A 25,646-nucleotide genomic window follows, 5' to 3' on the forward strand; every position below is an offset into this window, starting at 1 on the left:
TGTTAATCCCTAAACGCTACCCCCTCTGGGCGTTCAGTTTGGCAAGATGGAGCGGCTCAGGAGGCAAGCTGAGCTTCATTTAGGCACTGGGGAGGCACGTGCACACGGTTACGAGGCGCTCCACGCGCGTCCTCAGAGGAAGCCCCGCACTGCGAACAAAGGTTCGGGGACCTCTCTTTCCAGAACGCAGGAGCCTGGCGCTCCCGCGGCTGCGGTTGAGGTCCAGCCATTGGCAGGAGGGGAACACTGGACCGCAGCAACTCGCCCCGCCTGCCACATCAGCTCTGGGCGCAGCACAGGTGGTCTGGGGAAGGAAGGGATCGAGGCAAGCCACTGAGCGAGGCTGGAGGTGCGGGGGGGCCCTTCGCTGAGCAGTTGCCTCTTCCTCGCGGGGATGGGGGCGGGGATGGCGCGGGAGGTCAACCGCACCGGATCTGCTTCCTGGGCTTGCTTTCGCTTTGCCGGGGGTTTGGCGAGGCCTGCGCACCGCAAGCGAGCCGGGAGAGCGGCGCAGGTGGCCGCCGAGGAGGGGCGGGGGCTAGCGTCTTTCACCCTTCCCGACCCTCTGCTCTTTACCCGAGGACGCAGCCTCGGCTCAGACTCGGTGCCCTGCGGCGCGCGTGGTTCGTGGTTGGCCGTCAGGCGCCCCTGACCTTGGTTTCTCCCCGGTGCCAGGTCTGCGCAAGGACCATGGGCGCCGCGCTGGGCACGAGCGCACGGCTGGCGCCCCTGCGGGGCCGGGCCTGCGGCGCCGTCCCGCGCTGGGCGCCCTCTGCACCCGCCCGAGGCTGCCACTCCAAGCCCGGCGCGGCGCGCCCGGTGCCCCTGAAGAAGCGCGGTTACGATGTTACCAGGAACCCGCATCTCAACAAGGTAACGGTCCGGGAGGGCAGGGTGGCCCTGGGGCTGGCGGGGAGGGGCGCCCCGCCCCGCCCCCTGGGTCTGGGTTGGATCTTCCCAGGCGCCCTTCCACCGGTTTTCCATTTTTGCCTTGCAGAGGCTTGGTGTAACTCGCTTCGGCTCACCCATCCCCCCCCCCCTTTTCTGCGTGGAAAGAGGTGACCAGTCATGTAGGGGGGCTTATTTCTTCTACAGGAACAATAAAAACTGGGTTGATATCCTCGTGGCCCGTACGACCTGGTGTCAGATCTTCCCCTGAAGCTTACTAATTCTGTTGGTCTTGGGCAGTTCATTTAACCTCTGTCAGGTTCATGTTTTCTTATCTGTAAATGAGAGACAGTTGTCTCCTGCGTGTTGTGAGACGTAAAGGGAAAATGGAGGCAGAATTCTTAGCACGGTGCCTGATACCCAGTGAGAACAAATGTCGACTAAGGTTGTAATTATTATTCTGAGTTAAGGTTAATTTGAGAGTGGGAATAAGGAGTCTAGAATTAAAGAACTTTTAGACCTTGACGGGGCATCAGAGAGCCTAACTCAAATCTCTCCTTTTACAGATGAGGAAACAAAACAAAGGGAACTAGCTCAAGGTCACGAGCTAGTTAGTTCTGGTTCTGCCACTGGAATCCAGAACATGGTGCTTAAGAGCACACGCATTTGTTTCTGGAAGTAGAGTTTAGTATCACTGGTGGTAAAACCCTGGAAGCAAAACACTTAGGTTTGAGGCCTGTCTCCCGACGCCTCCTCAGATTAATTTGGGCATCTCATTTACTGTCTACAGGGTTCAGCTTTCTCCTGCTTAAAATGATAGCATGACAGACCACTATTCCTACCTCATTTGGTTATTGTGACAATTAAATTAATTACTGAAGTTGAAATGATACTTTAAACTATATAGTGCTTGATAAACAAGTAATTACTACAAAACAAACATTTTTAATAATTTCTTTGACTCAGGATTGTAAAATTCAGGTGAGGAAATACACGTGGAGAGGTGTTTTTGAGAAATAGGAACAATTATACAGATGCTAAATATTGGGTTTATTTCCTGCAGAATTAATAGAAGCTATGAAAAAAAAAATCTTTCCCTATCACGTCACTCTTTGCCTCCTCCAAAAGAGACCTTAAGTCCTTTGTATATTACTACTTTGGGGTATTTAAGGTGTTTTATGAATTTTAATTACTTTGGTAGCAAGTGTTAAAAAAGTCAACTCAAACTGGCTTAAGCAGACAAAAGCCTTCTTTAACTAAATATCTAGGGGGCGCCTGGGTGGCGCAGTCGGTTAAGTGTCCGACTTCAGCCAGGTCACGATCTCACGGTCCGTGAGTTCGAGCCCCGCGTGGGGCTCTGGGCTGATGGCTCAGAGCCTGGAGCCTGTTTCCGATTCTGTGTCTCCCTCTCTCTCTGCCCCTCCCCCGTTCATGCTCTGTCTCTCTCTGTCCTAAAAATAAATAAACGTGGAAAAAAAAAATAACTAAATATCTAGAGGAAGGGTTGCGGGCAAGACTTGACCCAGCAGTCCAGATGGCATCTCTAAGGGTGCAGGTGCTTTCTGGCTCTCTGCTTCTGCAATGTCAGCTTTATCCTCAGACTCCATCCAGGGGAGCCTTTAGCCTCAGTGCTGCCAAAATGTCCTATCTCTTTTTTTCACACCACACTGTGCAGGGATAGAAAGACACTTTCTTCTGGTAGAGAAGGATACTTTCTCTGAAGTCTCAAGAAAAGAGTCATCTGTCCCACCAACTCTGATTGAATTCCCTTCCTATTCTCAAACTGATTACCATAACTTAAGCCTGTCAGGGCTCACTCTTAGAATTAAAGATAGAGTTTAAGGTAGTGCCACTCATACCAACTGTTTTAGAGTAAGGGGATGTGGCTTCTGCACAGTAAATCTGTGCACAGTCATCAGATGAAGGAGGGGTTGGGGCTGGAAAGCAAAACAATAAATTCCCACCACAGACTCCAATTGTTTTGACAATATGTGCCTTAGAAGTACTGGCATGTTACCAGTCAGCACGTAACTGCTTTGTGAATAGTTAAAAAAAATAAAAGAAGGTCTTGAATGTCTTCTTTTTTAGCCCTAGGTGTATGACTGCCTAAAAGCACTCTCTCCTTGTCCCTGATATAAATTTTTTCTTCCTAAATAATATAAATGGGACATTGCCCATAAAGCTAGTGGGCCTGACCCTTTCATAATATTTAAGATTTTTTGTATATCCTTGAAGTCAGGTGATGCTGGTCTGGGGTGAGGAAGGTATCTGGGGTGATGCAGAGGGAGTCTGTTGGCACCCCCCATTCACCCTTGGGGAGGGTGGGAGGAGCAGCAACGGAAGGAACAGCACTGCAGGGCGCTGCTGCTGACACCTTTCACTTCCCCCTGCAGTGCCCCCCCCCCCTTGCTGTCCCGCTGACCTCCAGCACTCTGAGACTCTCCAGGGAAGGCTTGAAGCGTGCACTTTCCATCAGCCAGATGGGGAGACTTGCTGACTTAAACAGAACTGAGGTTATCACTGAGAAAATAAGAGGAAGGCAGCTTGGAAGGGAGCTGCACTTAGTGGGCGGGTCTGTGGGTGGATTTTGTTTTTTTTTTTTTTTTTGCTAGACGATGAGCTCCTCCAGGGCAGGGGCTGAGTTTCATGCATTTGTGGCTGGCGTGGGGTATTTCCTGAAGGATCTAGCAAGGCCATGAACATGAAAATTAGCATTACATTCTTGGAATGTGTTTACGAGGTTCTTTTTAATTTTTAACTTTATTTTTTTAATTGAAGTATAGTTGACATATGATATTCCATTAGTTTCAAGTGTGGTTGTTGCCAGAGGCGAGGTGAGCGGCGTTGGGGATGGGTGAAATAGGTAAAGGAGGTTAAGAGGTACACATTTCCAGTTATAAATAAGTCACGGGGATGTAGAGTATAGCATAGGGAATGTGTTCACTAGATTTGCATTCCAGTTTAGATAGGTCAGGAGAGGCATTTAAGAAGCTTGAGGGCAGCACATTGTTGGGAGATGGAATTCTCTAGGAGAAGAGCTGCTGAATGGGCCAAGTATCACTGCTGTTCTGGAATGACTGGGTCTGGTTCCAGCTCTGTCATAATCTGCCCGTGTGATCTGTGATGAGTTCATGAGCCCCTCTGCCCATGTCGCACCACTGCTCTGAGGATCATGGGAGATACCTGTGAAATCATTTTGCAAACTGAAAGAAACGAAATATTTAATGATCATGTTGACACTCCAGAGGTGGGGGTGGAGGGGCCCTTAGAAATGACCTAGTCTGCAGGTTTTCAGATTACGGGTCACAAATTTTGGAACATGAAGTTAAGCTTAGTGGGTCTAACCAGCATTTTTATTTTAAAGAAATAGGTTAGAATAGAATTTAAAAAGAGCAAATGCATTAAACTTCATAAAGAAAAGTATTAAGTCACCACGTGAAAAACCAGTTTTCACTATGGATTGTTGTAAAGAAAAAAAGTTTTTGAAAATCATTGTTCTCATTCAGTTCCACAGTTTCAGATGGAGGGACAAGCTGAGAAGGTAAGCCCAGAGAGATCATCATGGTTGCAGAAGTGGATAGAAGCAGCCTGCCTTCTGATTTTCAGTCCACTGAATAGCAATGACAATTCTCATTTACATCTGCTTTGGCTGATTTAGGCATATTCCTAATAATGACAGAATTAGAACTAGAGGATTCTGAGTTCCCTATTGGAGTCTAGGTTTTCTAAGTGATGCAAATTCAATGGTACGTCAATTTCTGTTTCTTTTTTTTACTACCATTTATACTTTTCTTGTAAGATTTATGTAAGGACCTCTTCTATTACCCATTGACAGTGGCAACAGGGCAGATATTTGATACATATTACAAGATGTCAGCTATATTTTACTTACATTAAATAGGCAACTATCAACCCCTATTTATAGGGCTGTCTTCATAGGCAGGTTTTCATCCCCATTCTATTCAGGTAGCAAGTGGGCCTTCAGAACATTTCTGGTCTCACCTTTACCGGTACCCTCTTTTGGGAGGGGCCTTCCTATTCCCTGCTCCCCATACTAGATTCCAGTCCCCGCATTTGTCTTATCTCTCTGTGTTTGTTTCCTTTTGGCACTGAGCACCCTGTGATAATGGCTGGTTGGTGTTCCACACTAGGCCCTGAGCACCATGCAGACAGGCTGTTTTGTCGCATGGTGTTCTCTGTGTCTGACTTGAGATGCCCAATGAATAGATGCTCTTTAACGATCTCAATGGAGTTATGACCCCTTTCCTCTCAACTTTATTAATCCTAGTGCTGCTACTTTGCAGGTACCCTAATGCTCTTGTTGCCCAGACAAATGCCTGCCAGCGGCCTGTTTGGAGGACCCTTACCTCCCCAGACTTAAGGGCATTTCACTGAAGGTATACATTATTTCTTGGAGTGCATCAGCCTCCTCCTTTGACCCGTATGCCAGCAGTGACTTTCGCCGTAAACTTCCACCAGCCCTCCACCTGCCTCTCTGCAGTTTTTTCTCTTGAGCTTGATGGGAAAGAACGAGTGAGAAGGGTCCTTAGTCAAATCACCATGATTATGTGCCAGCACATTTCATGCAGCATTCAGAGACTGCAGGGCCCTGCAGATGACCAGCTTCCTACGTGGACCTGATGCATGTAAGTTAGTGAGCGTGTCAAGGTTTGGTGGCCAGTGCTGCAGCGTTTCAGCTGAATCTCTTGTGTCTTCAGTGGTGAGTCCTTAGGTTCTCACACAGCTAGGATATGCCTTTGGTTAAGCTGTATGTTTTTATTTGGTGCCAGCTTAGAACTTGATCTTGCCTCCTTTGCGTGAGGGGAGCCGTTGCCATACTTGGCTCACCGATCAATCAGGAGATGATGGCTGGGTCATATGGGCATTTAGAAGTTTGTTGGTGATGCTGTTTCCTGCACCCAAAGCAGAAAACATCATGTGTCTTCGTGAGACCTCTGCTTTGGACAGGATGTTGACTTGGGCACCCCTGATTGACAGAGAAGCAGTGGGTTAGGAAGTCAACACTATTTCCATTAGCAGCAGTTCACTCTACACTTGAGCTTCGTGTGCAGTGACTCAGGACATTGAAGCTCAACTATCGTTCCAATATTTTAAGAACAAACAAGCAGAGGCAGGTTGGAATGAAATCCCACCTTGTTGGCTACCGTTCTGGCTTCATGAGATTGAAAGCATTTGCTGTTAGGGCTTCGTGCTTGTAATGGCTGACAGAACCCGTATTAGTCTGGCTAAAGGTTAGGCAATTGTAACGAAGCAAACCCAATATGGAGGCTTAAACAAGACAGAGGGTAGGTCTGTCTTATAAACAAGTTGGGATGGACGATTGCAGGTTGGGGATGTGGCTTAATTTTATTTTTCTCCATCTTCAGCATCCATCTTACGTTGCGTGGTCCACGATGGCTGCTCTGGCATCTGCCGTCAGTTCCTTACAGAAGCCAGAGGGAAGGGCACAGATTGAACATGGCAGATATCTCCACTCACGTTCAGCATCCCTACTACCACCAGCCTCGTTCAGTCCATCATCCCATGTCTAGATTTTGCAGGAGCCTCCTCATCGGTCTACCACCTTCCAGCCTTATTCCTTCCGATTCTTAACCCCATCTTGAGAGGCTAAAACTTGCACACATCCTCAGCCACTCTCTTTCTTTCACACCCCATAGCCAGTCAACCAGATAGTTCTGTTGCTGTGTTTTTGGACAAGTCTGGAATCCAGCCCCTGCTTACCATGGGTCCCACCCTGACCTAAGCCACCTTAGGCTTAGGCTGGATAAACGGCAGCCTCCTAGCTGGCGTCCTTGCTACCACCTGAGCTCCTCTTATTTGCTCTGCACACAACAGCCAGTGTGATCCTTTTAAAACTGTTTGGTCACGTCGCTCTTCTGCTCAAACCCCACAAAGTCAGAGTCCTTAGAACACCTTGGGTGATTTGACCCTCTCTGACCTTGTCTTTGCTACTCCTCAGCCTCACTCACTGCCCAAACCAGCTGACCTCCTCGATGTTCCTCACACACTGTAAGCATGCTCCTGCTTCAAGTCTTTGCAGTGGCTGTTCCCCCTTCCGTGAACACACGTCCCCTCCATAGCCACATGGCCATCCCCTCGTCTTCTTCAGGGCATCTCCCTTTCACAGTGAGATCTACTCTGCCCCACCAGATGCAGTTGTGAATGTCCTTCAATTTTCCTGGTCCTCCTGAACATGGTCTACTTTCCTCCATGGTGTTTGATATTTTCTAATGTACTATTTAATGACCTCACCTAATATATCTCTTGTTTATTGTTTGTATTTCCCCACTATCACGTAAGCTCCGTTAAGACAGGCATTTTTGTCATATTTGTTCATTGATGTATCCAAGCTACTCAGAACAGTGGCTGGCCCATACTTAGTGCTCAGTAAACAGTTATTGGATGAGTGAGTCATTCAGAGACACTAAGAATCTGCTAAGAATCTGCTAAGATTCCTTCCTTTCACCTCCCTTTTCACCAAAGCCCCCATCTTTCACCCTGTGTCTCTGCTCCCCAAGGATCTGCCTGTGTAGTGTGTATATGCCCAGGATCACCTCTATCTGGAGTGTAGATCACTATGGCCTTCTCTATGGCCCACTATTGCTATGACCCGTCTCTAACACAGGGGTGGCATTCTTATTCTGTGTCCTTTTTCAAAGTTTGCCTGCATATCATTAGTTATCTTCTAGAGGCAATATGTTTAGTTTCATGTAATAAAATGTTAACCTAGGAACCCTGCCACCTGTTCTAAAAATGATTGTAAACAGCAACCTCTAGATCTTGGAAATAGTGACACTGGAGGGCACGTCCCATACAGAAATACGTGTTGTCTGGCTCAGACTTGAACCAGCTGGCATCTCAGCCAGTCCAGCTCTCTGGGCTGTCTGTGTGGAGTGTCTGTGGATACATTTCCAGGTTCATCTCCAGTCTCCCTGTTTATAGTTTCTCTTGGTTCCCTTGGACCTTTGTAGGTTCTGGGGTTACGGCTTTATTTTACTTTGCATTTTTGCCATTGCTACCAAAGGTTTCTTTTATCATCTACCCTCTTCTTTCCAGATGCCCATTTTGTGGCGAGGGGGAGAAAAGGGCCTTTCATTCCTATGGCCATTGCAGAGGGATCACTAATGTGCAGCACTTTTGTTTGTAAGGACATGGACTGTTGTCCGCTTCCAAAACTTCACTTTGATGTGTGAAAAGTACATTGGGAAATCCTTTGGGGTGATGTCTGACTGCGTCTCTGATGCAGAACACAAAAGATGCTCTATGACGGTGTGATGAAAATCTGAGGGATACCCTACAGTTGGGGAGCTGAGGTCAGCGGTTAAAAGCATGCATTCATTCTGTACCCAAACGGTTGCCTGGCAGCCTGCTTAAAACACAGTTCCGACCAAAAGGGACACAGTAAAGAGTAAAATGTACCAGTCATTTGAGGAGAGGGATATTTGATGGAAAGATCGTCAGCTTTGAGGAACTTGAATAAGAGAAAATCAAAGCTGCATTTGCTTTTAGAAGTTTTACTGAAAGCTGGAGGGACTGTAGAGTTGAATTGAATGATTAGCAACTTGAGAATATTTCTTTTTTTAAAGCATTTTGTCTGGATTCTGCACTGTTGTTGGCTAGTATCTACATGAAGCCCACAGCACACTTGGTCCTGAAACGTACTCCCCTAAGGTGTGGAACTCTGGAGTGGGCAGACCCTGCTGGGTCCTTTGTTTTGTTTTGTTTTGCTCTTCCAGAAAACAGAAGGACGGAGCCACTGTCTGCACAAGTTCGTGTCTCTCCTGAGTTGCTGAGGTGTCCTGTGACTTTCCCAGTAGGAGAAAGAAAGGAAGCCAAGTGCCTTCATTGTGTAAGGGGGAGCTGGGTCTCCACTTACACTAGACAGTCTCTATTCCCTGTTTCTCTGGTTTCTGAAGGAGGTGTTGAGTTTTCCAAGCCAGGTTCCTACTGTACCGAATTTCCTTCCATAGTGGAGTGCCTTGTGGAGGGGATTCAAGTAATAATTAAATGAGCTAGAATTTTTTTAGGGCATACAGTGTGCCCAGAATTGTTCTAAGCAGTTTTTATGATTAACACGTTTCATGTAATACCACAACCTTGTGAAGCACGCTGTTATTTTACAGATGAGGAAATGGAGGCACAAGGAGGTTGGCTGAGTTAGCTAACTTGCCCAAGGTCATGCAAGTCATAATGGCAGAGCTGGGTCTTGAACCCAGGCCATCTGGTTATAGGCCCGCATCCTCTACCAATCCTGCCCTCCTCCATGATGCACAGCCACCTCCGGGCTGCACGTGCCCTCTCACTTGAGGCTGGCACATGGAGTCTGATGCTCTGGGGTCTTGCCAGGCACTAACAGGGTACTCCATGTCCTGGAACCTCTAACAAACTGTTACCACCTCCACTGGCTCTGTTAGATCAGACTCTGGGAATTGGAAGGAACTTTAAAGATCACTGGATGCCTTCTCTTCACCCTTTAAATGTGTGTAATTTCCCAAAGACTCATTTGTGTATCAAATTTATTCAATCAACATTTGCTCAGTATCTATAATGTTTTAGGCAGTGGAAATCCAAGGTGAATACCACCTTCTTTTGCCTTCAGGGAGCTTACCGTGTAAGAGGGGTGATGGTGGGACCAGTTAGTAAGCAGGAAGTTGAATTCAGTAGGTCAGTGTAATGAGAGGCACATGGGTATTAGGGCTCTTCAGGGCTACCTCTGCCACACTGCCTTCCTTAATAATGCCACATGGAAGCTATTCATTCATCCTTTGTACTCCTTTGGCGTTTAGCTCATGCAGTCATGGCTCTTTTCCACATTTGGCCTCAGTATACCTTTATAGTATGCATGGTTGTCTCCATCTTGATATCATTTTCAGATCCAGAGCCATGTCTGAGGCATCATGTGCCCAGCTACAATGCCTTCTTCATAGTACCCTCTACAACCATTAATTATATGAATCACTTTCACATTCCCTCCTGGACAGGTAAGAAATTACTATGGTGAGGACTGATGGTATACAATCCCATCTCCTGTCTCTTCTAAAAAGATGGTGACAATGTAAATCCTATTTAGATCTCTCCATGGGACTTGGAGGATTTTGAAAGCCAGTAGAAATGTGTTATTCTGGTCATATACATTTTGAAAATCCATTTCTTTAAGAGAGTCTTCTGCTCTGATGCTGTGCCAGATGCACGTCATCTAAAGAATAGCACCTTTATGATGAAATTTTTTATTCTCATCCTTGAGGCCGCTTTAAAGACATTAGATTTAAACCCGCTAAAACTAACAACAGGTTAAAGGATTTTGGAGGCTGAGGGGAAGTAGTCAGCTCAAATCGATTGCCTGTGGTTTTCCAGGGGTATGGCCTGGACCAGGTAGTAGGCAGGAGAGCACACAGGCTACAGTCTAGGAATTCGGAATCAAGGTTGTAGTTCCAGCTCTGTCATTCACTACATTTGGGATCTTGGGAATGCCACTTCATTTCTCTAAGCCTCAGTTTCTCATTTTGGAAGGGAGATGATAATAAAATATACCTACTTCACAGTGTACTCCAATGATTAAGTGAAATAATATATGTCAAGCACATTGTAAGTGCTCAGTTAATTATGTCTCAGTTAATCCATGTCTCTGAAGCTTCTGCTCCGTTCCTAACACAAGGCATCACACCATAGGCTGCGGACCTACCCTCTTAGAGAATCCATTCTGAAGGAGAAGGGAAGACCAAGAGATCCAAATTCATTTTCCATTGGCAGGGATACAACCGATTTGGGCAGAGGTTTGATAAGAGAGGAATGAGTCAGGGAAGAGGCAGGTTGGGTGGAGACGTTATGATAATTTCTCTGTACTTGACGGAGCTTAAATTGGATGATCTAGATGTTTGCCTCAAAGAAACTTGAATAAAAATGTCTGTGGCAGCAGAAAACTCAAGAGCCGTGTGAAGAGCTCGTACTTCTGGAAGTTGAGACTGGGGTGGAAGGGAGTGGCCACCATCAAACCCTGCAGGAATCTCAGGATTTTGTCCCAACATCTTGGCACATTCTAACCAAGCATTTAAAAATGAACTCTGAAAAACAAACCCAAACTTAGCAGATCTGTTTATCTGCCAGTCCATCGGTCTCTGTCTGTCTCTAACACTCTGTCTCATGAGGTTATGATATCAAGACAGCAAGACAAGAGAATGTCTGCTATGGTAGTTGAGCATAGAAGTTAAAATGTTGCTTCAAATTCAGCTAAGTTGGTCACAGCCCACTTCACCAAGCTGGCAGCCAGACTGGGCAGAGTTTAAGAGACTCCTACAATCTCCATATACTCTGCTGTGGGTCATTAATGAATAATTGCATAAAAACATTTTAAATGAGGCTCTGTTAGAACTCAGGATGAGCATCCCTCAAAAGACTAATAGGTCATCTTGTCCAGCCCTCCATCTCTGAGCAGTTACCATGATTTTACAGGTAAGGTTTCAAAGGCCCAGAGGGGCTGGATGTCCTGCCCAGGGAGTGAGTTGAGGTTGGTGTCTGTCCCTTTGACCTGCTGCCTTTGTCTGCCCTCCTAAAATAGTGCCTGAGTCAGCCCCATCGACTATGCAGCATGCCTTTGAGTCTCTCCATAGAAAGGGGATGCTTTGATATTGAACATGGACATATGCTGGGTGTCCATTTGTGAAGGAAGAGTAAGCCTGCTCCTGATTCCCACCTTCATTTCAGGTTTTGTGTCTTTCTCTGCAGTAACGTGATCATGAAGACAAAACAGCTGACAGAGAGCTTAGCCCTAATGTCATGCTGTCCCTTCTTATCTCTTTTATTTTTGGTCTTTTCCACGCCATCATTGTTTGTTTTGACTGGTGAAATCACTTCAGGTCATAGAACAGTGAACAACGATGCCGTTGCCCCCTGATAAAGCAGGCATGGATATGGTGTGGGGAAAAAACCCTGTTAACAGCCATTTTTAGAAACAGGCTTTGAAATCTGTCCATCAGAGCTGGAAGATTTCCACTGTTTTCACACTCCAGGAGCTGGCAGGAGCTTCTCCTCACGTCTCAGAAGCCTCAGGAGCTGCCTGGCCATGCCTGTGGGAGATGACAGCATGGGTGTGGGTGCGCATCCTGCCGTGGGGCACTGGGAGGGAGGGCCTGCAGGGCGGAGACGTAGTCCTGCCTCCAGGAATTGGCCCAGGCTGGAGGCCCTTGAGCATCATGGGCTGTTCCTTTGTTGACTGAGCTGTTTGGCATTCTGTGACCTCCTACCAGTCAACTGGACACCGAGTCAGCTCCCTCCTCCGGGACTCATAATTGCTGGAGTAATAATATTAGAAACAATAATAATGAACACTTAGATAATGCCTGCCCTGCCAGATACTTTTATAGATGCCTTACATATATTATCGCCAAGCAGAGAAAAAATTGTGAAGTAAACTTTTCCTGTAGCTGTCTATAGAGAAGGACAGCAAGTAAATAAAAGTATACAGATGGTTATTAGTGGTAGAGATGAAATAAACAGGGCACAATGTGAGAGCATAACAGAGGGCTGACTTCAATGGTGAGGGAAGACCTCTTAAGGAGGCGATATTTGAGAAGGTTCCTAAAGAAAGAGGAGCCAACCAGAGGAGAAGCCAGGGTAAAAGTGATTGGGGCAGAGGGAACAGCTCGTGCAGAGTCTGGAGGCAGCAAGCAGCGTGGAAGGCCGGGTGATGAGCCCTGACATAATGGAGTCCAGTGGGAGTGTGACGAACCAGGCAGGGGGAGGTGCGGGCCTTACCTAAAATCAGGGTGGAGAGGACTCGGGGGCCAGAGCATGCAGGGCCGTGGAGTCTGGCTGCCGGGTTTCATTCTCTGTACAACAGGACACTCTTACATGATTCTAAGCGAGGAAGTGATGGGATTGGATTTACGTGAATGAACAGTCTCTCTGGTTGCCCTCAGGTTGGAGGGCAAGAGTGGAAGCAGGAAGACCACTAGAGGTGACTGCAGCAGTGGGAGCGAGAGAAGACAGGGCTGGCACGTAGGTGATGGGGTGGAGGGCAGAGGAGAGAAGTGGCTGGGTTGGAAATCGAGTTTGAAGGTGGACTGGATGGGACATGACCCTGTGTCCTTCTTCAGATTGACCAGGACTCCATCTGCACAAATTTCCCTGTCATGCCACCCAAGCTCAATGCAGCTGCTGCTATAGTTGGTGGTGATACTTCCCATACTTCCTCAGCACACCTCATAATAACAAGGACATAGAAGGCTGGCGTTTTACCTTTGGAAGTGCTTCCTGGTGGGTCATCTCATTTGATGCCCACAAAAACCTTGTGAGGCAGACCATCTGTTTTATAGGGGGCAACACCAGGGCCCAGAGAGCCTAAGTGAATTGCCCAGGTATCCCAGACAATGACAGGCAGCAGTAATGAAGGGATCAATCCAGGTTCTCTGAGACTGTTCACTGGTTTATTAAACAGACATCTGTTGAGCACCTTGTGTGTCCAGGCACTGTGTTGGGTTTGAAAAAGAATGGGTTGAATAAGTCATGATCTTTGTCCTCAGGGAGCTTAGGGTTCAGAGGAAGAGACAGACTTGAAAACCCATAAATGTCATGCAGTATAATAGGTTTTATATTACATTAAAATTATGTTATTAGTAATGCCCAAGACATTTTTGCCTTGGTGGGGAGAAGGGTGAAGTTTCTTAAAGTGGATGGCCTTGGATCCTTATATTAAATTATGTAAATAATGTGTGATGTAAAGTAAGAATGGAAATCTGCTCTGACCTCTCTCCTGAGGTAACTACTTAATTTTATCTGTGTCTCAGTGCTAATACCTAAAAGGTATATAGGGATTCCCTGGGTGGACAAGGTGGAGGAAAGGCATCCTGAGCAAATATGGTAGAATGGCATGGCCTGTGAAGAACTGTGGGTGATTCTGAAGGACAGAGTGTGTGGGGTAATGGGGCTGGAGAGCAAGGCAGGGTCAGACATGGGTGGGGGACTAGGGCTGCTGTTGCCTGCTTGAAGAGTTTGATCTTAGTCCTGAAGGGAGGGGGCGCTGGGACGTGATACTGTGGGATTCAGAAGGGCCTAATGTGACTATGGGGAGGCCGACGCATATCTGAGAGGTGCCAAGGAAGCAGAGACTGCATCCATTCCAGAATTCCTTGAGTGCCTAATAGCAGGGGGGGATCAAGATTTATTGTCAATATTCAAAAAAAAAAAAAAAAGAAGAAGAAGAAAAGCAATTGGAAACCAAATATTTATCCGTCATAAATTTATACAGCTTCACTAGGATATTATATTTCTTTGTCTTTGCCTAGAATTAAACAGAGTAAAACTATTAATACTGGTTATCTAATGCCAGGATCAGAAATTCTGCTTGACTTAGAACGTTGTGTGTCTTAAACGTTGGAAAATTTTTGTTAAGTGCAAGATTTCTGAAAACCTGAAATTCCTTAAGGAGTACTTTGGCACCGGGGGAAATGTGAGGACTTACTGACTTAGCCTTGCTTTAAGTGTTTTACTCTGAATATTGGTTGTTCTGATACTGATCCTTGTTCTGATTCTGTTCCCACAAAGCAGTAATCTGGTTATAATTTTATCTCCCAAAGTGGAGAAAAGATGCTGACTCACTGAGAACATGGTCATTTTTGTCATGAGGGGACATTGCCAAGCCTGGCCTCACTGCCCTTCCCCCATCACAAAGACTGAGTGCGATTCTATTTTAACACCTTCAGGGTTCAAGGGACTTCCTTTTTCTTCTGTGTTTTCCTTAAATCCCCTGGAAAAGCAATAATTCTTTACACTGAAAATGGAAAAAAATATTCATAGTTCAGAAAGTGTATTTTCTAGATGAGAATTTCCTTCCTCTGTTTTTTCTTTTCTTCCTCTATTTTTTTTTTTTCCCCTTGAGAAGACTTAGGTGGAATAGAAACAAGGATTTGAAGTTCATGCAGTTGAACCTTTCACAAATTTGGCCTTCCATGGGCAGAGTGTTGTCACTTTCTCCATTGGATTGAATTTTAGCTTGCCTTTCGCTTTGCTGAGTCCTGGTTTGTCTTTGTAAACCATAATTCCTGGGGAAGGAAAATAGCAAATCAAAAGCTTATGGGAATGATTTTTTTTTTGGCAAATTTGACCCAGTATCAGTCACTTGTCTAGGTAAAAGACTATTTAAAGATTTTGAAAGAGGTGAAGTTTTAAAAGAATCAGCAGCACAAATGCCACAGTAAAACAACTCTTGTTTTTCATACAGTCTTTGGCATCATCTGGGCAAAGCCATCTGTCACATGCTATGACTGTAATCATGAAACTATGAACATCATAGAAAGTCCAATGATGAAAACAAGCTTTCCAGAATGAAAATTCCTGGGAGGCTAATAATCTTACAATTCTTACAAAATTGTCAGAGATCTTTGGTTTTACACCATGGGTTTCCCAAGACTTTGATCTTGGGTAACCTATTCTCTAGTATCACTGCAGTGGCTGTCTTTAATTGACTTCCTCTTCAAAGGAATGAATTTTTATAATGGGGCCTACCACTGTAAACATTTCATAATATTGTAGCTTCAAAGAAGGAAGGCTGTAAACACATTTGCATCCACTTAGCTGATGGTTTATAGATCTGAGGGACTCTTAGTTCCCTACGTTCCACAGGGGAAGCATTTATTTCATTGGCTTTGCCTCTGAAGTAGAGTTCCCATCAACCCACTCAGGAAGTGCTACATTAGCATCTTTGGAAGAATAACCTCTTCTGATGTACTTTCCTCTGGTGTTTGTGTTATAATTCTACTTCTGCCTTAAACCGTTCTGTGACTTTTACTGTTGCTTTCTTGTTTTCCTTACCAAATGAGTAAGACTTTTCTCCTACTTTCTTTTTTTCTCCTTGGTGTTTGGCCCATTAGAGGTGCATAAGGGCTACTAAAAATTATGCTTAATTTCGATACGTATTATTCACTTGTTCTTTTGAGATGTATTAACACATACCTTTCATTGACCCTGAGGAAACAGAGATCAGATTATGTGTGCTTGTTGTTGAGCATGATGATATTAGCCTCTGGGAGTCAGAAACCTTTTTTCCCCCATTTCTTCCCATCAGAACTAAGTGCTCAAGTCTGGAGGCTCTCATCCTGGAGAAGAGCTCCTGGGGCTGAGGTGAAGGGAGGGATGTATCCTGAAGTATCAGGATACACCAAACCAGGAAGGAGAGAAGAGAACCCAAGTGGGGAGGTAGGCCAATGGGAGGCCAAGAAGAGCTGAGTTGTGTGTTATGTTGGAGACCATAAATGAATGAAGAACATGACAGACAGGAAGAGGAGTGAAGAGGGAAGAATGAGGGTAAAGGTCCGTGGTGTGTGAGGTGGGACAGTTCAAGATCAGAATGAGTGACTGCTGGCTGCCTAGGGAGCATTACTGTTTTGGTGGGTCTGGAAACCTCTGAAGAGGTAAGGCAGCTTCCTAAGAAAACCAAACTGGGCTGCAGTTGGCTGCAGATGGCTCAGTGGGTGCAAGAAGCCTGAGGTCCCAGGTGGTGTCATTTGAGCACACGGTAGCCACATGCTGTAGCTCTTGCCCGAGCACTGGGTTCATGGCCACTCACCTCTGCATACTATGACACTTGCCCTATTGTATAGCTGCAGCTTGAAGGACATCAGAGCCCCTGAGGAAATAAGACCCGAAGCCCTCCAACTTTGGGAAACCCCGAATTCCCCTGTTGCAGGACCCAGTGTACCAGAGATGTTCTTGCAAGAATCTTATCTAAGCACCAAAAGGCTGTCCTGCAGTCGTGTTTTTGTTGTGTCTTCTTCCTCTATTAGGGGCCTCTCAAATTGTTATCATTTAACTGTACCTCCTCCTTACTAGTAAGGGAATGCTAGAAGCTGGGGCAGAACCCTGTAGATGGCTCTGGTTTGACCTTGAGGCCAAAGGTCAGTCCACTCTCTCTGCTCAGTGGTAGATTTTCAGATCACATGCCCAGAGGTAGGTTCTGATTCCCATCAGCTCTACTCATTCAGTTCTCTTCCACCTCCACCTGACCACACCTGTCTCGGGTTACCCACCAATGACAAGCCCCATGGCCCCCACCATCTGCCCATCTTAGAGACTTTGAATCACATGACTCTTAGAGCAAAACTATGTTTATAGCGTAATTTGAAAGAATATTCACATTTCTTTCACCTTGAAGGTTTCTGCTTTAATGTGGAGCTTCATTTTCATGCCCCTGAGCATTTGAGTTTGTAGAAGATAGAGGGGATTTCTGTTCAAGACATCATTGAGATCAGCATGACTGGGTTTATGAATTATCTTTTTTCCTTTGAGGAAAAATCCTTATTGAATCCAGACACATTAGAAAGCTCCAGTCTGGGACTAGGACTTGAACACACAAGTGTGCCCTCTGAGTCCTTTTTATGAAAGTCATCATTTATATCCTGGATACGGATGCTTAGATGTATGCTTTTGTGCCAGCAGGAATCAGTTATGACAACATGTGGGGGAGAGTTTATCCCTGGGACAAATATTTGGGTGGAAGTTTTGTGTTTTAAGACACTGAGCACTGATAGTAAATAAAATCATTTTGCTGTGAATTAATCACTTCTTATTCTCTTATAGGATCATGTGGAAGGAGATTGTGTACAGTGGGGAGACTCAGGTCATGCTTTTCCATTGAGTATATCTACTAGAGGAAAAGACATTATTCCCTCCCCAGCTCCGTTTTAGACTCAGATGAGTATAGAAATCTCATTATTTTTTTTTTTTAATTTTTTTTTCAACGTTTATTTATTTTTGGGACAGAGAGAGACAGAGCATGAACGGGGGAGGGGCAGAGAGAGAGGGAGACACAGAATCGGAAACAGGCTCCAGGCTCTGAGCAGTCAGCACAGAGCCCGACGCGGGGCTCGAACTCACGGACCGCGAGATCGTGACCTGGCTGAAGTCGGACGCTTAACCGACTGCGCCACCCAGGCGCCCCAGAAATCTCATTATTAAAACAAAAACAAGAATAACAAACTCTTGTGGGGAAGCACTGACTCCTGAGAGAGCGAGGTGAACACTGGCTAGGGAGAGAGAGAGCTACCCCAAGTTACAGACTTGAGTGGCCCTCGTTCTCAGCTCTGGGGCCAGGAAATGTGATCCATACTCATCTCAGAGCTTCTGTTTCTGGAAGATGGGAGTTGATTGCTTTCAAGTCTCTTTCCAGGCTGACATTGTCTAGAGATAGGATAGGATAGTCACCATGAGAATGACTTTCTCAGGGGCTTCCCAGCCAGCTGGAGAGGCAAAGCCATTCACATTTCCCTAAGGAGGTGAGCAGGGTAGAGCAATGGGAGGAACTCAGGCTGTGGAGTTCTTGGAGGGACCTGGGTCTGCACCCTTGCCACTTAACTGCTGTGCGATCTTAGGAAGCCTACTTGATCTTTCTCTCCGCAAGTCTTCTGTCTGCAGACTGGGATAACAATTCCAACCACCCAAGGTCATTTTCAGGATTAAAAAAAAGGAGGTAACATGGGGCGCCTGGGTGGCTCAGTCGGTTGAGTGTCCGACTCTTGATCTCAGCTCGGGTCATGATCTCAAGATTTGTGAGTTCGAGCCCTGCGTTGGGCTCTATGCTGACACCACAGAGTCTGCTTGGGATTCTGTCTCTCCCTCTCTCTCTGCCCTTTCCCCACTTGTACTCTTTCTCTCTCTCAAAAATGAATGACCTTTAAAAAAAGGGGGTAACATATATCCACCATTCTTGCTTATCCCACAATCTGATGCACAGTAGGTACCCAGTACCTGCTAGTTAGCTCCCATACTCTTTTGCTAATGTTGATGTCATATTATATAATAAGAGTTCCAGAAATCTGAAAGATAATGTGTCATCCACTGGCACCCTGCACTCCACATGAACTTCTGCCTTTTTCCATTGAGAGCTTTTAGTTTAACAAAGGCACATTAAATACTGCGTATTTCCTTCAGTGCATTCTGTGAGTTGTGGTTTGTTTGGGGTTTTTTTTTTTTTTTTTTTGCATTTGTTTATAAAAATCAGTAGTAAATGCTGATTTCCCTTTCCCTTGGTAGCTGTAATTGCCATGTTAATGTAAAGGGCTGATTGCAGAAGTGAACGCAGCTGTTATGTGCTCGATCTGCACAGCCCCCGGGGTGCTGTGTGTGTCCAGACCCGCAGCGCTCCCTGTGCTTACATCATTTGGGAGGAGGTTTCCAGGACTACAACCTCACAGGCAGGAGTTAATCACCTCAAACTCTAGGCTTGAGGTTAGTCTGGAAGTGAAAAGCCATTTGGGTTTACCACCGAGGGGAAGTAAGAGGATAGAGCATAGCTAAGGTAACCCCTGGGGGGCTCTGTGGGCGCATGAAGCCAGGTGTGACTCATGCCAGTGTGTCTCAGTAAAGGCAGAACCAGCTGTGTGTGTGTATGTGTATGTGTGTGTGTGTGTGCACACATAGTTTGGGATCTCTTTTCTCATCTGGACATGCCTGTAGCTTCTCTATTGCCTTATATCCAGTTTCTTCTACCCTCAGTCCAGCTTCTACTTTAGCCTCCACTAGATGAGATTTGTAAAGCATGGATACTCCCCTTCCTAGAACTTTCTGTGGCTTCCTCCCACCCTTACCACAGAGTTCACACTCTGAAGCACAATGTCCAAGGCGTTTCTCAAAGGGACTCACACTGTAGCCTCCTCATCTCTCGTCCTCACCACGTGCTGTGTGCCTGCCTGCTCCAGAGTTGTTAATGTTCTCATGTGCACACCAGGCTGTCTCTCATCCACTTCTCTGTGCCTCCTGGTCCCTTGCTCCTCTTAGTTCTGACAGCGCCTGTGTCTGCTCTTTTGGAAAGCCTCCCTGACAGCTCCAGACCAAATACAGGCTTGTCCTATCTCCACGTTATGCCCCTGCTGTGGCTCTTATAGCACTCCTGTGATGAGTGGAGTTTTTTGCTTTTGTTTTTATCTTACCCACTGTGATAGGATCCCCCACAGACTGACTGTTCCATCAGTTTTCTTGGCCCCAAGAGCCTGCCTTGAAGCATTGCACACCTAGCAGATGCTTCATAGTATTTGTTGACTGAATGAGCTCATGAGTTCATGCACTAACTGTGCATGTGTAGATATCAGCTGTGGGTAAGACCCAGCCTTTGTTGGTCTTGAAACCCTTTGAGGATTCTGGATAGAGACCTCTTTAATGATTTCCTGATTTGGGGTTCCATTTTGTGCTTCTTTTATTCCTTGTGTAGATGCAAGAATAGTGGTAGGGGAAATGGCAATTCCTTGCCACACAAATTGTCAGCTTCTCATTTCCTCCTGATTTACTCCTGTGACCTCACAGCACCTGAAAGCCTAGATTTTATTTTGAGAGAGAGAGAGAGCATGCGGGAAAGAGAGAGCGGGATTTTATTCTGAGGGAGAGAGAGAGAATCCCAAGCAGGCTTTGAGCTGTCAGCGCAGAGCCCGATGCGTGGCTCAAATTCATGAACTAAACCATGAGATTGTGACCTGAGCCAAAATGAAGAGTCAGACACTTAACCACCTGAGCCACCCAGAAAGCCTAGATTTTAGACCCCACTCTGCTGCTTACCAGCTGCTGGGTAACTACAAGCATGGCACTTACAGTAAAACAGTATGAACATTTTTAGGGACACCGTGACATGCCTTTCACATTCAATCTCCACAACACCCTTTGAGGCAGTCACTTAGTAAGGTTTCTTTTCTTTTTTTGGTTTTTTTTGGTAAAGAAACTGAGAAGTGGAAAAGTCATGTGCACAAGATCACTTGCATAGCAGACAAAAGCTAGAGTATGTGCTGCTGAGACTCCCAAACTTGTACAGGTTCTACATGACTGCTTTATCCTCTCCCAGTCTCAGTTTCCCCATCTGAGGCCTCCTAGACTGTTGGGGGATGAGGGAAGGACTGGCGGTTGTGCACATGCTCTGCAGGCTGGCACCTGTCTCCTGGTGTGGGGGGGTGCCGTCCCTGTGGCCTCTCATCTGGACCGTCCTCCTGAACCAGTGTTGGCTGCAGCGGTCAGGCAGTGCTCTGCCCCTGCTCTCCAGTCTAGACCGTGACCTCAATCCCTCTCTTTTTCACTGTTTAAGAGGTAAATACCATAATACCATAATTAGTCCCATATTATAGGTAAGAAAAACTGAGGCACAGAGAGTATAATAAACAGGGAATTAACCCTAGAAAGTCTGAGGCCAGACCTCCTTCACCCTGCTTCCCGACACTTAACCACTCCACAGAACCTGCTGTTCCCTCAACACTCAGAAGCATCAGGCTTCTGCAAGGGCCGTTTTCCCCTCTGTGATCCTGATAGGCTGGTAAATGGTCCCGGCCTCCTCTGCCTGATGCCGTGGGAACTTTGTGAGTCTTCCCTGAGACATGGGGACGAGGTTAAACAATGTAGCCCCAGAAGAACCTGGAAGGGAAATAATCAGGTCAAAAGATCAGAGTTCCAATCCTGCCTCTGCTCTTTAACCAGCTTGTGCTGGTCCCTCAACCTCTGTGAGTCTGTTTCTCTATCTGCAAAATGAAAATAACATCACTGAATTGTTCTAGAAAATGACACATGTTCTCTGAAATTTATAAAGCTCTTGTCTTAGCTTGGGTTGCCTTAACAAAATACCATAGACTGGGTGGCTTACACACTAGTCATTTTTCTTCCCAGTCCTGGAAGCTGGAAGTCTGAGATCCCAGTGCCAGCGTGGCTAGGTTCTGGTGAGAGCCCTCTTCCTGGCTTGCAGGTGGTGGCCTTCTGGCCATGTGTACTCACATGGCTTTTCCTGTGTACCTGCACCTATGGAGAGAGAAAGCTCTGATGTCTCTGCTTCCCAGCCTGAGAGCCCTGCCCTCAGGACTTCATCTTAACCTAATTACCTGCCAGAGGCCCACATCCAAATGCCATCACACTATTGGTTTCAACATATGAATTGGGAGGGAAGGCACAAATACTCGGTCCACCACAGCCCTCAGCCTATGATATTCACCATCATGATGTTAATGAAGAGAAGGAAGGCGACTGTAGGACCAGTCACCCACACCCCCTTTGGGGGACGTATTAAGATCACCTGCAAAGCTCTCACGCCTCAGGTCCATAGACAGTTCCTAATTTTTTAACAGTGCCTGGTGGCATCCAGGATGGAACAAAGATACAGTCTCACCCCTGAAGAATTGCCATGGAGAATTCAATCTAAATTAACTTGTTCCTTATCATTGATTAGAGTTTCAGTTTGTCCTTAGGGAGCAAGCCAAGGCTAGTGTTCAAAGGAACCTGCCTAAAGTTTCCCAGAAAGAACAACAATGGACAAAACAGCTGCTATCTATGACTCTTTTTTTTTTTTTCAGAATAAAAAACAAACAAAAACCCCCAAACAAACGCAAAACCCACAACCATTTTCCAGCCCATAGATGTGACCTTCTCTCTTACCTGAGCCTTCAGTAAACATTGAATATGGGACTAAAATGCTGCCTGCCATCCTTTGTTGTTTGGATAATGTTCTTTTGGAGACACAGATCATTTATTTCAAGCCAAACGCCACAGCTTTTCTGGAAGACAGCTAAGTAGCGGATCTGATTGTGAGCTAAGAAAACTGGGAAGTCCAGTGGCTAAGATGCTCTCCCAGAGTCGTGCTGCCTGCCAGCTAGCCGACATGACCAGCCCTCACCGTCAGGATGCAGGTGTGGAGCCTCATGGCTGCTCAGGCTGCTGGGGGCTGAAGCGTGAGCTCAGGCAGGGGTGAAGGTGGCTCACAGATGGAGGCTGTGGCCCCCATACTCCGTGGTTCATTTGGGGAGGGGGACTTTTTCAATTTTATTTGTGGGGGGGGGATTTAAATCAGGGCCTCCACTTCTGACTGACCAGGTAGAGACTTCCCTGAACACCTCTCTCAGGTCTCCCACCTTTTTCCTCTCTCTTCCTCTTCCTTCCCTTTCTTATGCCCCAAATGGCTGTGTGTTGGAGTAGAAGGAGACGGTGTATTTGGGATAGGAATTGGGGGCTGAATTAATGGACTAAGTGCAAGAAGGAAATTCTGGGTCCTTGTGATTCTTCCCTTCTGGATGCCAAAGACAATGTGATGTCAGAGTCAGCACAGCTCTTATCCCAGCTCTGCTGCTAAAGGGAGGCCAGTCACTTAACTGCTCTGAGTCCCAGGTGAACCCGTCTGGATAGTGAGATGTAACCGTACGGTATCACTGTGATAACCCACCAGGATGGCAAATGTAAATATGGCTTGAGAGGCAGAAAGTGCCTATGTTAACACTTGCATTACTTATAACATTAATTATCAGTCATCGCACTTTCTGTGTGCTGAGTACCAAGCCAAGCATTTTACATATGGTAACTTTTATATCTCATGGTAACTTTTGGTGGCCGGTACTGGTATCATTATGATGCCCATTTTACAGAATTTGAAACTGAGGCACAGAATTAAGTGACTTGCTTGGGATCACACAGCCAGTGCATAATGAAGCTGGGATTCACATCAGAGCACTTTAGCTCCAGGGTCTGTGCTCTTGACCACCCTTCTATAAATATTAGCTGTAGCCTTGCAAGGAGAAAGATGCATGGGTCCCAGTGGAGTAGATGTCCGCATTATTCCTTGGCTTCCGCTTGTCCAGTGGCCTCAGTCCTCTCTGCTGGGAGCCACCATGCAGCCCACCTTGACTGCCGCCTCTCTGGGTCTGCTCCATCTCCAGGATTCTAAACTGTCTCCGAAGAAGCTCCCCTCCTTCCTATCCGGTCCACCAGATGCTAAGGGTAGGCACCTGTGGCTGTTGAATCCTTCTATACCTTGTCCCCAACCCCATGTCCCTCCTGTCGCAAAGTCCTTTCCAGAGTGCCTCTCACTTTTGGATTCCTGGAGCCGCCATCACGGGCCAGCTGTCCCTGTGTGCTGCGTGTCTGTCACAGTACCCTCTTGGCTGTTTGCTGCTCTGCTCCAGCTTCAGTCAACCATACATCCGGCCCCAAGACAGCTTCCAAAGACTTTGCTCTGTCGTGTACTGTCCTGTTTGGAGAGACTCGGCTGCTATTGCCTGACAGTCAGAACCCAGCCCGTTTGGTCTGTTGCTTGAAGTCTCCTGTGATGAGACCCCTTCAAACTGACTCCCCCCATTACTTCCCTTCACACATACTGTGATCCAGGAAAACAAAACTCTCCCTTCTTACTGGAAGTGCCTTGACTTTCCTGCCTCTTGGCCTTTGCTCAAGCCAGTCTGCTGACCTCTGCAGGCCACCACCACTCCTCTTCATTTGTGCCTAAGAAACCCTGCCCGTAGCAGATCTTCTTAGGAAAACTTTGATGGTGCATGTGATGGACATGCTGTCTTCTTCCTCAGAGTCTTTCTAGCACTGTTCTATGTTGCTCTCTGTCCCGGGAAAGAGCAAGCATTTGGATTTCAGATCAACCTGGATTTGTTTTCCAGATACCTGTTAATATGTTCCTCTCTCTCACTTCTACCTAGCAATGGGGCCTCAATGTGCTCTCTGCCTCTCTTTTATTTCTCATATTAGATTTCTCCTCCATGCCCTTATTTTCTAGTTATTTGATGCAGACAGTGGAACATCGCATTTAACAAGAAGAGCTCCCAAAACCAGCATATTGGGGTTCAAATTCTGGCTTTGCTTCCCCTGACTATGTGACTCTAGACAAATTGTCTAGGCATTTTGTGCTCAGGTTCCTAATCTATAAAATAGGGCTGTTAATAGTACCCCTCATGTCATCATCAATGAAAACGAAATGAGCTAGTACTGAAGCTTTCAGAACGGTATCTGGTACATGCTAAGTGACGAAATGTCAATCTGGCCTTGGTCACGTCTCTCCTGTGTGTCAACAAGCCTACTGGAGACCATAAAGCCACTTTATCCTTTGCAAAGAGGAGTTTCTGTGGCCAGAGAGTAAGAAACCAAACCCCCAGCCAGGCCACACGATACTCGATGGTGACTCAGTGGTCACTGCTGGAATGCGTATTGGAGACCCACAGCGTTTTTCTGTGGGAACCCTCAACATCCTGACTCTGTGTCCCTGGGCGCTGGGGCTCGTGTGGTGCTGGGAAGGAGAGTGACTAAGAGCATCCATTTGGCTGTGGTGACTGACTCAGGAATGAGAGGGCTGAGCGGTGGGGACTCTGAAAGCCCACGCCTCTGTGTGTTTCCTGTCAGTACAACCCTGCTCCATGGCCTGGAGCATCCACAGAGGGGTTCATGTAACTACACCACACCCCAGGTTTCCCTGAAGGATACCGCCTGCCTGGGCCACCACTCACACCTCCTGTGCCCACCTAATACCCTGGGAGGGCGGTTCTGCCCTCAGTCTCCTCAGTGCTCCCCCTTCACAATGGGTCAGCAGGGTGTCACAGACAATCAGTGCCTTCAGGGCTGGAAAGAACCTTGGGATTGGGGCACAGCGCCGCTCCCCATTTTGCAGTTATGGAGACTGATATCCCAGGGGAAGCAGATAGCTAGCACTGCCTTCAGGACTGGACCCCTAAGAACTGATTCCCAAGTCTGTGTTCCTTCTGGGAAAATCTGTTACAGAATGAATCTGCTTGGCTGTGGTGTGAAGAGGAGGCAGAATCAGGTACAGGTGAGCAAGTTCCAGGTACCAGCTTAGCAGAGCCTGCGCTCCCTGGCTCTACCCGGCTGTGGGTTTCTCCTCTTCGCTTCTGTTCACCACGCTCTCCCCAGCAAGCTGTGAGGCTCCGGGGAAACAGCCGTCCGGAAAGAGGCTCTACTTGGGCTGCACACTCTGGCTCTCCTCATCTCTCGAACGTGCCTCT

At 46.6% G+C, this 25,646-nt stretch overlaps 1 protein-coding gene across 2 annotated transcripts in view; it reads left to right on the forward strand.

Annotated features, from left to right (window-relative positions):
- Window positions 1-476: 476 nt before the first annotated feature.
- The window catches only part of ME3 (malic enzyme 3), a 184,707-nt gene continuing 159,537 nt past the window's right edge, over window positions 477-25,646 (forward strand). The window contains exon 1 of one of the 2 annotated variants that reach the window (XM_030332199.1): window positions 477-873. In XM_030332199.1, coding sequence (XP_030188059.1) covers window positions 691-873 — 183 coding nt within the window. In that variant the 5' untranslated portion in view covers window positions 477-690. The remainder of the gene's footprint in view (window positions 874-25,646) is intronic. The other variant, XM_030332200.1, reaches the window with a different exon arrangement.

The sequence above is a fragment of the Lynx canadensis genome, chromosome D1 (genome assembly GCF_007474595.2).
Source record: "Lynx canadensis isolate LIC74 chromosome D1, mLynCan4.pri.v2, whole genome shotgun sequence".
NCBI classification, from domain to species: domain Eukaryota; kingdom Metazoa; phylum Chordata; class Mammalia; order Carnivora; family Felidae; genus Lynx; species Lynx canadensis.